General features: G+C 41.6%; 1 protein-coding gene across 1 annotated transcript in view; it reads left to right on the top strand.

Moving 5' to 3' along the window:
* The window catches only part of NINL (ninein like), a 216,209-nt gene that overhangs the window by 156,235 nt on the left and 43,475 nt on the right, over window positions 1-16,499 (top strand). The window contains exons 12-13 of the mRNA XM_054587462.1: window positions 1,045-1,155; window positions 1,776-1,856. Coding sequence (XP_054443437.1) covers window positions 1,045-1,155; window positions 1,776-1,856 — 192 coding nt within the window. The remainder of the gene's footprint in view (window positions 1-1,044; window positions 1,156-1,775; window positions 1,857-16,499) is intronic.

The following is a 16,499-nucleotide window of genomic DNA, read 5'->3' as shown; positions in this document are numbered from 1 at the left end:
GAAATGAGGTTATCTGAAGGTTCCTCTTCTCACGCCCCACCTTTTCCTAGTCAAGGATTCAACACCTTCTCTTAGCCTGAAGAAGTTTATATTTCTGTGGTAGGGAAATCCCTAGGGTTTCAAACTAAGGAATATTTGCTGCAGACATGGAGATAACATGCTTCTCAGCCAGAGAAGAAAGGATCCTGACCCTTTCAGGATCAGCATTGCTTTCCAATTGTGGGAGCAGCAGGACAGGTGGTAGACCGACAGGTCTCTTACTCTGTGCTCTGTGGACCAAGGTTAGGGAGGGTCAGCAGCCAGCTCTGCTATGCCCCTGGAGACAAGAGCACCTGAGGGGTCAGCAAACCTAAAGCCCACCTGCTGTCCCCGGGTGCAGCCTGGGGCAGACGTGGTGTCTGGACTTTGGTGAGTACCCTGCAGATCCATACCCATCCTGCATTTGAGTACAGTGAGATATCCCTGGGGCCTTCCTGTGCTCCTGCCTTCCTCTTCCTCTCCTAACTCAGAGCATATGGATTCTTTCCTCACCTACCTACCTCCCTCAGTTTCTGTCTCCTAGAGGAAAAGCCTGGTACCCTAGGGGTGTCTGACAGCAATATGCACAGGGTCTACCTGCCCTGCCTGCCTGGCTCTCCACAATGCTGTCTTCACTTCTCTTCTTACTGGTTTCCCTGTGGACACCTGAGCTGTAGCGGTGCAGTTTAGTCTCATTTAGAAAATGGCTTGGAAGAGCTTCCCACTAGCTTTTTCTTGTGATACTCATGACCTCCTGAGCACTTGGATTGGGAGAAGTAGAGGCAATGGGAAAAGGAATGAGCATTGGTGAGGGCTTCTTGGGGTCTATCCCTGGGCTGCTCTGGATTGGCCCCTGGGACAGCCTTCTCTGCATAGTGCCAAGGCAGATACCAGAAACCAGGAGGTTCCTTCCCTGATTATGAGTGCTACTGGGAATAAAGCTTTCACTTAAAGAGAAGACAGACCTGCCAACAGCTCCCTCCTCCACTCTCAAAGCCTGGCAAACCTCTGACCTATGTCTTGTAGGAAAACAGTCGATTACAGAAGGAGATCATTGAAGTTGTGGAAAAACTTTCGAAATCAGAGAAGCTGGTCCTGAAACTGCAGAACGATCTGGAGTTTGTGGTGAAAGACAAGGCAAGTCCTTTTGCTAAGTCTTAGTCTTTAGAGAAGAGCCTGTAGTGCTGGGTAAAAAGTATCAGGGTTTTGAAAAAGAATACCTAGGTGGCTGAAGTTAGTTTTTTTCTGTTAAACTTCTGGAATGGAGAGAAAATTAGCAAGGTGACTTTCCCTCTGTTTTCCTCCCCTTCAGGCCAAGGCAGGGATGTCAGTATGCCCTAGTGATGACTTGCACATTGGCCTTTTAATGCCAAGACAAGGGCCAGCTGGCAGCATCAACCCCAGCGACAGGTTGTCAGTGATGAGAGGCATGGAGGAGAGGTTAGAGTTTGATGTCCACCATTAGGTCCCCACCCCTACCTGGAGGCCCTGTCCATCACTTGAGGAGGAGGTGGAGAGGGAAGTTGCTGCTCTGGGGAAGGATCCAGGCAGGGGGTGTTCCAGGCGGCCAAGGAAGGAACATAATACTGCCCTGAGACCTTTTAAACAAAGGGAGGGGAGTGGAGGAGGAGGAAGGGACTGGAGGGCTGTACTTGGAGATGCTGAACCTTGTGTAAAGAGTATGAGGGGGTGACAGCATGCACTCTACCTGGCCTAAGGACCTGTCTTTAATTTTCGTTTGCTGGTGTGACCTTTAGCTGGAGCCACAGAGCACAGAACTCTTGGCCCAGGAGGAGCAGTTCAAGGAGGTCCTGAAGGAGTACGAGCTCAAGTGCAGGGTATGTGCCTCACCCAGCCCCTTTACCTTCCTGAGCTTTAGAGTTTTCTTTGTCTTGCACCAGGCCAGGCTGTCACAGGGCCCTTTCACACTCCTGTCCCATACCCCCTAGCCCATCTTATAGCAGGGGTGCTTCTTTCTAAGAGCCTGGCCCTCCCTCCAGAGACCTCCTCTTCCAGAAGGCTGTAGTGCCATCTCCAGGCCACTCCTGTGAAGAATGGGGTGCTGGAAACCGAGACAGGCTGTCCCTGCAAGGCACCAGGGTCTGCCTGGCTCAGACTGGGGTGGTGGTATGCAGGCTTCATCCCTCCCACTCCTGCCCAGGAGTGGCCTGGCATTCTTGGAGAGCTATTCCTGGCCTCCACATGAAGGGTGGTCCAGTGTGGGGTGGCACTGTCATAAGACAAGGACTGGGATCACATCTGCCTCAGGCCAGCCTGTAGTGTATGGATTCTTGACTTTGAATAGGAAAGATTTCACAATACAAGTCCAGGTGGTTTTGAGAGGACATTTATTAAAAGTTGGGGACAGTGAATTAAAGGAAAACCACAGGATAGAAGAAACATGAGAGAGCCTAGGTGGTGCTCTGCTTCGGCTCCCTCAAAACATTGCAGGAAAGAAGTGAGTCAAGACTGGACTGCTTATAGCTTACTTGGGAAGCCAGAGGAAAACAGCACCTTAGAGATAGGATCAGGGAGTAAGCCCAGGATGAGCTGCTGCTGCTCATAGCTCCCCTGTTTGCCAGTCTCATGGGAACCTTAGAGGAAATAAAAAGTTTATGCCCAAGAAAGTGTGTGGAGTATGCTCTAGAGTGAGTCCACACCCAGTCTTTTTCTTGGGGGTTTTTATCTCTCTTTTGCAGGTGAGAATCTTAGGGGAGGGTTTCAGCAGAATATTCATTAACTTTCTAGGTGTGTTTTTAATATTCTGGATCATCAAAATGAGTGTATAGGGGAGCTCGGGATTATTCTTTGGTCTTCTTTTTTGTAAGATTTTATTTATTTATTTTTAGAGAAAGGGGAAGGGAAGGAAAAGACAGGAAGAGAAACATCAATGTGTAGTTGCCTCTCGTGCACCCCTCACTGGGGGCCTGGCTGGCAACCCAGGCAAGTACCCTAACTGGGAATTGAACCGGCACACCTCTGGTTCGCAGGCTGGTGCTCAGTCCACTGAGCCACACCAGCCAGGGTTGGTCTGCTTTATTTTATTTTTACCTTGCATCTGTCTGGCTTTAATGGGGGTTTTGTTATCTCTTCCCCCGACTTCATCTGTCCTTGGGTTTAGCTGGCACAAGTGGCATTAATTGGGTCTCTGCTTTCTATTTCCCAGACCAGGGAGATTTAAGCTATGAATTCACTCATTAAGGAGGAAAGTTAAGAACCATTTGCTATCAAGTGTCCTTAGTTAGGGAAGATAAGGTCTTGTGGATTCACTAGCGGTCTATAAGTTGTTTAAATTGTTTCATTTTCTTGTCTCAATTTCCCCATTCCACTTGCCCAGGAATTGTCCTAGCTTTTTACTATCCTATCACGGCAGGAGCACCCTTCTCTGAGCACAGCAGGTAAAGCCTTTTATCTGGGCCTGCATTTGGATGACAGGGTCCTCCAAGCCTTATGCTCTGCTAGGAGGTGGAATAGGACTTGCCTGCTCAGCACCTGTGTTTTGCCCCACGTGGGCTGGCCAAAGTCATTAGCTCAGCACCAATTCTGAAGGCCCCTCTGCGTTTCTAGGCAGCACATAAGGCATCATCGTGTATTCTGTTGTTGAGTATTTAGGTTTTCTGGGCCAGAACAACAATCTACCATTGTTGATCCATTTAATTGGAGACACCACAGAGCAGAGCAAGGTAGAGATGGTGAACAATGTCAGTGGTGCTGACCTCGTTATTCACATAAAGTGATCGAAGATCCCAACAGAAAAAACATTATTGTTAGATATTAAGGGTCTATTATCAATTCACTTCTTAATGGTTTTCCTCCAAATTAAAATAAGAACTGATCTTTGCTTTGCATGTTGTTTTGGCAACACCAGAGGATAAAGCTGATCCTATGCTGTTGTGGAGTATGACATGACCTGCTGTTTCCTGCCCTGTGTTCTCTCCTCTACAAACCCTGAATCCTGGTGCCCTTTGAAAGTCCTGTGTGTGGTCAGCTGTGTCACTCTCCTCCTGGACCAGATGGCTGTGGTGGAGGGTGGTCAGGGTGGTGGGGCTGTCATACAGGTGGGATATGCCACACAACTCTGCTGTGTTTTCTCTCTTTCTTTAAGCTTGTTGCAGACTTAAAACCTATTAACTAATCATTAATTCACATGTTACTTTATAGCTGTGATTTAAACCATTTTCATCCATGGCACACATAAACTTATTACTGAAATTCTGTGGCTCATGGAAAAATATATTTTTTGCCAATCTGACAAAAAATAGGTGTAATGCTAATTGATTCGCACTGGATGCCTATTGTTCTGTTGCCTGTTATCATTTTTCATTTATTTGACAGTGTAAGGGAAAAGGAGGAGTCAGTGCCCCTGACTAAAGAGTCAGGTATTTGCCCTGGCTGGTGTGGCTCAGTGGGTTGAGTGCTAGCCTGCGAACCAAAGGGTTGCTGGTTTGATTCTCACTAAGGGCACATGCCCGGGTTGCAGGCCAGGTCCCCAGTAGAGGGTGCATGAGAGGCAACCACACAATGATGTTTCTCTCCCTATCTTTCTCCCTCCCTTCCTCTCTGTCTAAAAATATATAGATAAAGTCTTTTTAAAAAATTTTTAAATAGAAATAAAAAAATAAATAGGTATTTCATGTTTTAAAAATTCTTGTGGCACACCAGTTGAAAATCACTGCTTTAGTGCACTGGATTTTTCAAACAAGTATAAACCCCATATTTCTTTCACATGACTCTACTGCTTAAATAACTGCTACTCATTTCATTTTTGGTTCTTGAACTTTTACTTTCTGAAACATAAGAAATATTTTACATTTTTGTGCTAATCTATTTATTTCGAAATTTTCCCTCTATTTTTTAAATATTTTTTACTATTTCAAACTAACATTTAGAGCATTAAAAAATCTTTTTATTTGAACATAATATCTAGTACATAGTTACAAAAGTAACAGTAATGCAGGGAACACCTGGATACTCTTTGCCCAGATTCACTTATTGTTTCCATTTTACCTTCTTTGCTCTTTTAGTGCATGCATACTTGCTCACTGTTTGTATGTGTGTGCCTCTGGACATGAATATGTCTACAGTTATTTTCTGAATGTCTAAGGGTAAGTTACATGTATCATGGCGCTCCACCTCTAAAGAGGGCAGTGTGCATTTCTTAAAAACAGGCTTATACAACCTCCCAGTGGTTGCACATGCACCAGAGTTGATTGTTAATTGTTTGGGAATTTTGCTAGCTTCATGGTAAACCTTTGATAGCTTGAAATTGGCTATGGTGGGAGTTACTTAAACCACAGAAATGTGCAAAAGCTACAAATGTGGGCTTTTCTTTCTGGAGAGCCTGCTTCTTAATATCCTGCTGAATAAGAATATTCCTAGTAACTGTGGCACATTTACTAACTTCATGATTTCCATTGGTACATTATATTTCATTTTTGTTAGTTAACCTAATAATGTCCTTTGGAGCATTTCCCCTCTAATACAGGGTCCGCTTGGATCAGGTATTTCTTTTTGTTGTCATGTCTGTTTAACATCTTTTAATCTGAAACATTCTTAGTCCATTCAGGCTGCTACAACAAAAATACCAGAAAATAGGGGCTCATGAATAACAAAAATTTAGCTCCTACAGTGCTGAGGACTGGGAAGTCCAAGATCAAGTTGCTGATAGATTTAGTGACTGATGAGAGCTCTCTTTCTGGTTGCAGATGGCTGGAGGTCTTCTCAATGTCCTCACAAGGCAGAAGAGGCAAAGTACTTCTCTTGAGTTTCTTTTATAAGAGCACTAATACCCTTCATGAGGACTCCATTCTCATAACCAAATCACCTCCCAAAGGTCCCATTTCCAAAAACCATCACATAGGACATTAGGATTTGACGAATGAATTTGGGGGGCTGCACATTCATTCCACTGGACATTCCCCAGACTTTCTTTAATCTTTAAATGGATATTTTATTTTATTTTTTATTGTATTTTCCCTTTACCATTTATCCCCTTTATACCTTTTTCCACCTCCACCCATCCCCCTCCCCCACACTGTTGTCCATGTCCATGAATCCTTTTCCTTTTTGCTCCATCCCTCCACTCGCCACCCGCCCCGCAAAGTTGTTAGCCTGCTCTCTATCTATGCATCTGTCTCTGTTTTGCTTGTTGGTTCAGTTTGTTCATTAGATTCCACATATGAGTGAAATTATACGCTATTTGTCTTTCTCTGTCTGGCTTATTTCACTTAGCATAAGTTCATTAGGTCCATCCATGCTGTAACAAAGGGTAAAATTTTCTTGTTTTTTGCGGCTCAGTAGTATTACATTGTACAAGTGTACCGTAACTGTTTTATCTACTCTTCTACTGATGGACTTTGGGCTGCTTCCAGATCTTGGCTATTTTAAATAATGCTGCAGTGAAGATAGGGGTGCTTATATTCTTTCAAATTAGTGTTTTGGGTTTCTTCAGATAAATTCCCAGAAATGGAATTGCTGGGTCATAAGGCAGTTCCATTTTTAATTTTTTGAGGTAACTCCATACTGCTTTCCACAGTGGCTGCACCAACCTGCATTCCCACAAACAATGCAAAAAGGTTTCCCTTTCTCTACATACTTGACGGCACTTGTTATTTGTTTATTTATTGATGATAGCCACTCTGACAGGTGTGAGGTGATATCTCACAGTGGTTTTAATTTGCATTTCTCTGATGATGAATGACATTGAGCATCCTTTCAGATGTTTATTGGCCATCTGTATGTCCTCTTTGGAGAAGTGTCTATTCAGGTTCATTGCCCATTTTTTTAATTGGATTTTTTTTTGGTATTGAGTTTTATAAGTTCTTTATAAATTTTGGATATTAACCCTTTACAGATGTATTGGAAAATATGTTCTCCCATTCAGTGGCTTGTCTTTTCATTTTGTTGATGGTTTCCTTTGCTGTGCAAAAGCTTTTTAGTTAAGTGTAATCCCATTTGTTTATTTTTTCTTTTGTTTCCCTTGCCTGAGGACATATATCAGAAAAAAATATTGCTATGAATAATGTCTGAGATTTTACTGCCTATGTTTTCTTGTAGGATTTTTATGGTTTTGAGTCTTGTGTGTGGCATAAAAAGGTGGTCTAGTTTTATTTTTCTGCACGAATCTGTCCAATTTTCCCAGTACCATTCATTGAATAAACTGTCACATGGATTTTTTTCTTTAGGACTACAGCTCCCTCCATTCATTTTAGTAGAAACTTTCTCATTTTGTGTTTTTCTGATACTTCCTTTGGTTAAACTGAGTTATACATCTCAGCTGAGCAGCATAGGTGATATCAATTTTGGTCACCACATCAATGCATTTTCTGATTTTCCCACTATATAATTACTGGTAGGAACTAGTAAGCACTCATTGGGGAGACACTTTAAGACCATGTAAATATTCTGCTATTCATCTAAATTTTCCTTGGATTTAGTATCCATTGATAATTCTTGTCCACTGTAGTTTTTACCATCATGATTGCAAAATGATGATTTTCCAACTCTAGCACCCACTCTCCACATATGTAGTTGGGCCTTGGAATTTTACTGTAAGCCAGAGAAGTCTGATCTAGCTATCTACCTACTTACCTATCTACCTATTTATCTACTATTGCCATGGACTCATGAATTCCCATTTTTCCCCCAGTAGTTTGTAATTAATTACTATGTCTAATTATTTTGCAGCTCAAATTGTGTAAGATTTGGCTTGTGGGAGTGTTTTCCTGCTAGTAGTCATGTCCTTGAGATATGTCACCATCATCTTTTGTTTTATTGACTTGTTCCATACTTATTAGTATCATAAGATGCTCCAAACTAATCTTGTAGTTTACCTGCAGTTGCCCAAGAATCAGCCATTTCTCCAAGGAGTCTTGGTTCCTTACCTAAGGGAATGATCTTAAAGACCAAGATCTCGGTGCTTTGTGTATTGGGTTGTGGGTGGGGGGGGGGCGGTCTCTGCACCTTGGCTGAAGTCATTTTTTGTCGTCAGTGTCCAGAGGTAGAGATAACCTCGAACCTTCCCTGATGTGCATCACCTAGTCTCTCCAAAATCACTGTTTTGTGTTGCCCTTTAATTTATAACCGAGATATTTGTTAACAAGAAAAGCATGCCTTCCATGCTGCTGAATTCCCTTTCTATTTAACTATAATTTTAGCCTTTTGTTTTTTTCAGTTGTCAACCTCAGTTCTCTTGACAAGGCTACCTTTGGTAAAAGGCAATGTAAAATGTTAATCAGATCCTCCTTAGAGATTATTTCCAGTTAAATTTTTAAAAATCTTTTTATTGTTGTTCAAGTACAGTTTTCTCCATTTTCCGCCCAACACTCCTCCAAATCCCACACATCCCCACCTCCCACCCTCAATCCTATCCCTTTTTGGCTTTGTCCATGTGTCCTTTATACATGTTCCTTGATGACCCTTCCTTTTTTGCCCTTCGTTATCCCCTCTCCTCTCGTTACTGTCAGTTTGTTCTTCATTTCAATGCCTCTGGTTATATTTTGCTTGCCTGTTTGTTTTTTTTATTAGGTTCTGCTTATAGATGAAATCATATGGTATTTGTCTTTCACTGCCTGGATTCTTTCTCTTAGCATAATGCTGTTGTGAAGGGTAGGAGCTCCTTCTTTCTTTCTGCTGCATAGTATTCCATTGTGTAAATGTACCATAGTTTTTGATACACTCATTTACTGATGGGCACTTAGGATGCTTCCAACAGCTTAGGATGGCTATTGTAAATTGTGCTGCTATGAACTTTGGGGTGTGTAGATTCTTTTGAATTGGTGTTTCAGGATTCTTAGGGTAAAATCCCAGCAGTGGAATTGCCAGGTCATAAGGCAATTCCACTTTTAGTTTTCTGAGGAATTTCCATACTGTTTTCCACACTGTTTTCCACAGTGTTTATACCAGTCGGCATTCCCACCAGCAGTGTGCTATGGTTCCCTTTTCCCCACAACCTCGCCAGCACTTGTTTGTTGATTTGGTTATGATGGCCATTCAGACCAGTGTGAAGTGATATCTTACTGTGGTTTTAATTTGCCTCTCTCTGAGGACTAGTGATGCTGAGCATCCTTTAATATGTCTCTGGGCCCTGTGTACATCCTCCTTGGAGAAGTGTCTGTTCAGGTCCTTTGCCCATTTTTCAATTGGGTGGTTTGTTTTCCTGGAGTAGAGTCATGTGAGTTCTTCATATATTTTGGAGATCAAACCCTTGTCTGTGGTATCATTGGCAAATATATTTTCCCATGTGGTTGGTTCCCTTTTCATTTTGCTGATGTTTCCTTTAGCCTTGCAGAAGCTTTTTAATTTGATGTAGTCCTTTTTGTTTTTTCTTTCCTTTAGATCCCTTGTTCTAGGGGACATATTGGTGAAAATATTGCTGTGTGGAATATCTGGGATTTTCCTGCCTATGCTCTCCTCTAGGACTTTTATGGTGTTGTGACTTATATTTAAGTATTTTATCCATCTTGAGTTTATTTTTGTGTATCGTGTAAGTTGGTGGTTGAGTTTCTTTCACTCCATTTTATGGTTCTGCCCCCTTTGTCCGTATTGACTGACCATAGAGACTTGAGTTTATTTCTGGGCTCTCTATTCTGTTCCATTCACCTTTGTGTCTGTTCTTATGCCAATACCAGACTGTTTTGATTACCATGGTCATGTAATATAGTTTGATATCAGGTATTGTGATCCCTCCTACTTTGTTCTTCTTTCTCAAAATTGCTCTTGCTATTTATGGTTCCATATTAATTTTTGAAATGTTTGTTCTATATCTCTGAAATATGTCATTAGTATTTAATAGTGATTGCACTGAGTCTATAACTTGCTTTGGGTAGAATGGACATTTTCATGATGTTAATTCTTCCAATTCAGGAACACGGTATATGCTTCCATTTATTTGTGTCTTCCTTAATTTCTTTCTTCAGTGTTGTGTAGTTTTCTGAGTAAAGGTCTTTTACCTTGTTGCTAAGGTTTATTCCTAGGTACTTTATTTTTCTTGTTGCTATAGCAAATGGGATTTTTTCTCCTGATTTCTGATTTTGCTGTTTCATTGTTGATGTAGAAAAATGCTTTCAATTTTTGAAATTGACTTTGTATCCCTCTGTTTTGCCAAATTCACTTATTAGGTTGGGTAGTTTCTTGGTGGAGTCTGTAGGGTTTTCTACCCTACATCAGATACTATCATGTCATCTGCAAACAACGACAGTTTTACTTCCTCCTTTCCAATTTGGATGCCTTTTATTTCTTCTTCTTGTCTGATCATTGTGACTAGGACTTCCAGTACTATGTTTAATAGAAGTGAAGAAGACGGACAACCTTGTCTTGTTCCTGATCCTAATGGGAAAGCTTTTAGTTTTTGCCCATTGAGTATGATGTTGGCTGTAGGTTTCTCTTATATGACCTTAATTATGTGTAGGTGTGCTCCCTCTGCTCCCACTTTGCTAAGTGTTTTTATCATTAATGGGTGCTGTACCTTATCAAATGCTTTTTCTGCATTTTTGATATGTTCATGTGATTTAGTCATTACTTTTGTTTATGTGATGTATTATGTTTATTGATTTGCAAATATTGTACCATCCTTGCATCCCTAGGATGAATCCGACTTGATTATGGTCGATGATCTTTTTAAGTATTGCTGGATGTGGTCTGCCAATATTTTGTTGAGGATTTTAGAATTTCTGTCCATCAGCTATATGGGCCTGTAGTTTTCTTTCTTTGCTGGGTCTTTATCTGGTTTTGAGATTAGGATTATGTGAGCTTCATAAAAAAGAGTTTGGGAACCTCGCCTCTTTTTAGATTTTTTGGAATAGTCTGTGAAGGATAGCGGCTAGCAATTCCTTAAATGTTTTGTAGAATTCTCCAGTGAAAACATCCAGCCTGGGGCTTTTGTGTGCTGGGAGTTTTTTCATTACTGCTTCGATTCCACCAGCTGTTATCAACCTGTTCAGGCTTTCTTCTTTTTCTTCATTCATTTTTCAAAGATTATATTTCTAGGAATTTCTCCCAGGTTTTCAAATGTCTTGGCATATAGTTGTTCATATTAATTTCTTACAGTCCTTTGTATTTCTGTTGTAGCAGTTGTAATTTTTCCCCTTTCATTTCTGATTTTATTTATTTGGGTCCTCGCTCATTTTTTTCTTGATGAGTCTGCTTAAAGGCTTATTGATTTTATTTATCTTTTCAACAAATCAGCTCCTGGATTTATTGATCCTTTGAATTGTTGTTTTAGTCTCTATGTCATTCATTTCTGCTCTGATCTTGATTATTTCCTTCCTTCTACTCGCTCTGGGCTTTGTTTGTTGTTGTTTCTCCAGTTGTTTTAGATGTAGGATTAGGTTGTTTATTTGAAATATTTCTGTCTTTTGTAGGTAGGCCTTTATTGCTATGAACTTCCCTCTCAGGACTGCCTTTGCTGTGTCCCATAGGTTTTAGACTGTTGCGTGTCCATTTTCATTTGTTTCCTGAAACTCTTTGACTTCTTCCTTGATCTCTTTTTAGCCCATTCATTGTTTAATAGCATGCTATTCAGTCTCCATGAGTTTGAGTGTTTTCGAGTCTTTTCTTTGAGGTTGGTTTCTAGTTTCATGCCCTTGTGGTCCAAGGAAATGCTTGATATGGTTTCAGTTTTCTTGCATTTGTTGAGGCTTGTTTTGTGTCCTATCATGTGGTCTATCTTTGAAAATGTTCCATGTGTATTTGAAAAGAATGTGTATTTTGCTTCTTTGGGATGAAAGGTGCTATATATATATATCAGTTAAGTCCATCTGATCTGGTGTGCCATTCAGTGCTACAATATCCTTGTTCATATTTTGTTTGGAAGATCTATCCATTGTTGACAGTTGGGTGTTAAAATCTTCTACTAACAGTGTGTTGCTGTCCGTATCTTTCTTGAAGTCCTCCAAGATTTCCCTTATATATTTTGGGTGCTTCTATTTTGGGTATATATATATTTACAATGTTTATGTCTTCTTGATGGATTCCTCAATTGAGTATTACATCTATTTTGTGTGATATAAGTATTGCTCTTCCAGCTTTTTTTTCTCTCCCTTAGCTTGGAATATTTTTACCAGCCCATCACTTTCAGTCTGTGTACGTCTTTTTTTATGAGGTTGGTCTCTTGTAGGCAGCATATATGAGGGTCATGTTTTCTTATCCATTTAATTGCCTTATGTCTTTTTATTGGAACATTTAATCCACTTACATGTGAGGTTATTAATGATAGGTATTTATTGAGTTTTCCCCCTTTTATACTTGTGTTCCTCTCTGTCTCACTGTTTTTGTTCCTCTTCCTATAACATCCCTTTAGCATATCTTGCAGTGCTGGTTTGGTGGAGGTATATTCTTTCCGCCTTCTTTTGTCTGAGAAACTCCTTATTTTGCCTTCAATTTTAATTGAGAGCCTTGCTTGGTAGAGTTGTCCTGGTCACAGGCCTTTGCCTTTCATTACTTGGAATATTCCTTGCCGTTTCTTCTGACTTGTAATGTTTCTGCTGAGAAATCAGCTGTGAGCCTTATTGGAGCTCCCTTGTATGTTACTTCTTGTTTCTCCTTTGCTGCTTTTAGGATTCTCTCTTTGTCTTTAAAACTTGGCATTTTAATTATGATGTGTCTTTGAATGGGCCTCTTTGGTTTTATCTTGATTGGGACCCTCTGTGCTTCCTGAACTGTGTGTATTTTTCCCTCTCTAGGTTCAGGAAGTTTTCTGTCATCATTTTTTGAAACAGTTTCTATCCCTTGCTCCTTTTCTTATCCTTCTGGTATTCCTGTGATTCAAATGGTGTTGCGTTCATGTTGTCTTGATTTCTCTTAAACTACCTTCATATTTTTTGAGGGTTTTTTTTTTGTGTTTGTTTGTTTAGCTGCTCTACCTGGGTATTTCTTTCTACCATGTCTTCCAGCTCACCAATTCAGTCCTCTGCTTCATCCAGCCTGCTTGTAATTCCTTCTAGTGTATTTTTTTATTTCAGAAATTATATTCTTCATTTATTGCTGGTTCTTGTTTAAAGTTTCTGTTTCCTTTTTCATAGTGTTGCAGTTCTCACTCAGTTCCTTGTAGTTATCTGTGAGTTTCTTGAGCATCCTTATAACCATTCTTTTGAATTCTATATCTGATAGTTTGCTTGCCTCCATTTCATTTAGCTCTTTTACTGGGACTCTTCTATTCCTTTCAATTGCAGGTTCTTTGTTTGTCTCTCCATTTTAGGTGACTCTTTTTGTTTGTTTCTGCGATTCCCAATGCTCTGCTTTGCCAGCTGTCTTTGTAGGGTGAACTTCTGTGGTAGGAGTTCTGTGGGATCAGTGATGTGGTCTCTTTGATCTCCTTGTCTGGATGCTCTCAGGTTACCCTTTCTTCTGTTGTGTTGGGTCTCTTGTACTTGGGCTTTACCTGTTAGTGTCTCCTTTGTTGGTGGGTTCTCTCCTCCAGTGGATTTACTGGTATTTACACCTCCCACCTTGTCTTGTATGTGATCAGGTGCAGGGCAAAGGTGAAATGGAGTAAGACAGCAGGAGAATATTCTATAGTATTTAAACTACCATCAAGTAGAGAACAGATAGGAGATTCTTGGAGAAGTACCGCAATAACTGTGATAAGGTTACCAAATGTAGACCCGTTGGTGATGGGGGCCAGATACTGTCACCAAAACAATACCTCATTCCCCAGAGTCCCTCTGTTCTAGATTCTTTGCCCACTGCCCTTAGAAATTATGGCTCTCAACGGCAGAGTTTAGTGAAAAGGAAAGGAACTGCTCATTCAAAAGTTATACAGTTTTTGAGTAATGGCCAAATGTCCCCATTAAATCTCAAAATCCCTTTAAAACACCCACCATAACACACAGTCTTGCCTTTCCCCTCTTTTGCATGGTCAGGCTAGTCAGGCCAGTCAGGGGTACCATCCTTCAGAAGAAAATGAACAGAAGTCCAGAGTTCAGCTAGGCAGGCCTCTTGCGGTTTCCAGCACCATTGGCTGTGTCACTGTGATCTCCAGTTCTTAATCTAAAACCCCATGACACTTTCTCATGGCCCATTAGCAGGAGTCCTTTCTCCCCTTTCCTTCCTGTATGGTCTTCGCATTGTTCCCTGTTGGCATAGAGCAAACTATCTCCAAGCTCTTATGCACAATTGGGGGAGCTGCCTCCCAGTTACATCCTGGGTTTAATTTATGCAAACCTTCCTGATTAGCCTTGTTGATATGCAAAATAACCATCTTTGCATATGAGGTCTGAAGCTATCCTGCTGTTACTGACATGCAAAATGACTCTCAGTGGTCCTGTTCTATATCTGGCAAGAAACTGGCCTGTTACTGATTTCCAAAGTAACTCTCAGTGGCCCTGCTCCATATCTCCCATACTCCATGGCAGCCCGTTTTGTGGGGAGGTGGGAGAATATCCCATATTTTTCTTGGATACCCCACATTCTGGACCCTGTTCCAAATTCCCCCTTTTTGAAGGGGGGCTCTGGCTGGACCCTGTTACAGTAATTCACCCAACTAGCCAGTTTTTATAAAAGGTGAAAAAGAGACAAGGCTCTTATTAGAGGGGAAAAAGAATGTGAGCTGACTCCAGAAAGCAGAGCGCTTACGCAGGATTAGACAGTAAGATATAGTGAGAGTAAGTGATAGAAACTTGGGGGAATGTGGGAGAGAATAAAGTTAACCACAATAGTAATAAAGCTCAGAAAGATAGTGAAATGGACCAAGAGCAGGGAAGAGTGCTGTGTGGGATTTGGAACAATAATATGACAAGAAATATGTAATCTGGATTAAAAGAATAAAAATTAAAAGGCCAAGAAGCAGTATGTTATTGGAATACGAATGCAATGACAGAAGAAAAATTAAAATGCAATATTAAAGGGAGAACAAGAAAACCAGTCAAACAATGAAATCAAACAAATGAACAAAACAACAAAAACTAAACTGAAGGAAAAGAAATATATATATAAAACAAACAAACAAAAAAAAACAACGCAAGTTCTGAGGGATAGCAAAGTGAAATTTTTTCTCAGTTGTTGATGTTAGCCTTCTGATCACTCTCTATGGATCTGTATTTGGTCCTTTCACAGCTCCAGGTCTTATTGTCTTACAGTTGTAAAAAACAATAAAAAGGGTCCTGCTGACTGTAAATCCACCAAGGGGGTTCTGCTGGTCTTCCTGTATGCTGAAGGCAGAGAGGGGCTGGGCTCCATTTTTTTTCCTTTACTGGTGATCTGTGAGGATGGGGGCTGGGTTGGGCTGCAGTATTCTTAGGTGCCCAGCATCCAGCTAAGTCCTCAGAGCACCTTGCAGCCCATACTGTCCATATGCGCCAGGCCAGCCCCTTTAATCCACCATGGTGTGCAGCCCTTTGATTAGTCCTTGAGGTGCACCAAGTGGGAACAACTCAAATCCCTTCTCCTCACTCTTTGCTGGCCTGGGCTCTGTGCATGCGCAAAGTCCCTTCAGGGCTGTTTAGTTCCCCTATTAAATTAAGTCTGCCTGAGGACTGCTACCCCTCTGGCTCTACTGCCCCCCTTTGATCAATCCATGGGACTCCCTGATTTGGAGCAAATTGCGCCCCTCCTCCTCCTTTGCTGGCCCAGCTGCTGCATGTGAGAGGTCCTATTTTTGAGTGAATTCCTGTTGGTTGCTGGTGGCCTTTTCCTAAAAATTGCTGGGCTTTTCACACAGTCCATCAACTCTCTGACCAGTCCAAGGACTATCGGTCATGGTAAGTCATGGCCCTTCTCTTCTCCCATCTCCTGATGTCACATGGCTACCCAATTGCTCTAGTACTTTTGTAGCCAGCAACCACAGTCCCAGCCACAGAACGCTGCCTGCTGTGTGTCTCCCACTGTGTCTTTATTCTCCCTAGTGACTTCAAGTGAACAGGTCTCTACTGGCACAGGTCTGTGGCTTTCCTGCCTCTGGAAGGGGAGGGAGCTGACAAGTTACAGTTGCTGAGCTGGCTCTCCTCCAAAGCTCCTGTGGCAGCCGAGGTCCCTGGCGCAGGGCCCAGGGACCGCAGCAGCCACAGTCCATGGCACAGGATCCGGGGACCTTCCCGTAGGCCTACAAAACCTATTTACCATCTGTTTTCTGCAACCTTTAGCTTCCAAACTTCAAATAAGCTGGGATTTCATTGGCTTTTCACTTAGTTCTTCAGAAGATCAGCTCTGTGTCCCTGTTGGGTACCTGAGCAAGTGGGTTCAGATCCCACCTACCTCGCCGCCATCTTGTTGCTGCAGTTTAATGTTTTCACTGTTGTCTTGAGTGGACACCACAATGAAGTCAGTAACCCCAAATGCAGATTTTTCTTTTTCTGCATTTCCACACTGTTACATACTGAATGTTTGTGTTTCCCCAAACTCATATGTTGAAGCCTATTCCCTCTTTGCTGTGATGGCTTTAGGCCTTTTGATGTAGGCCTTTACGAGGTCATGAGGGTGAACCCAGTGAAGGAAATTAGAGTTCTATAAAAGGGACTCAGAGAGCTCTCCCATTTCTTTTGTCATGT

This window comes from Pteronotus mesoamericanus, unplaced genomic scaffold, assembly GCF_021234165.1.
Source record: "Pteronotus mesoamericanus isolate MK-2021 breed Mesoamerican mustached bat unplaced genomic scaffold, CSHL_Meso_final scaffold_118, whole genome shotgun sequence".
NCBI classification, from domain to species: domain Eukaryota; kingdom Metazoa; phylum Chordata; class Mammalia; order Chiroptera; family Mormoopidae; genus Pteronotus; species Pteronotus mesoamericanus.
This window is presented reverse-complemented; position numbering and strand designations above follow the sequence as displayed.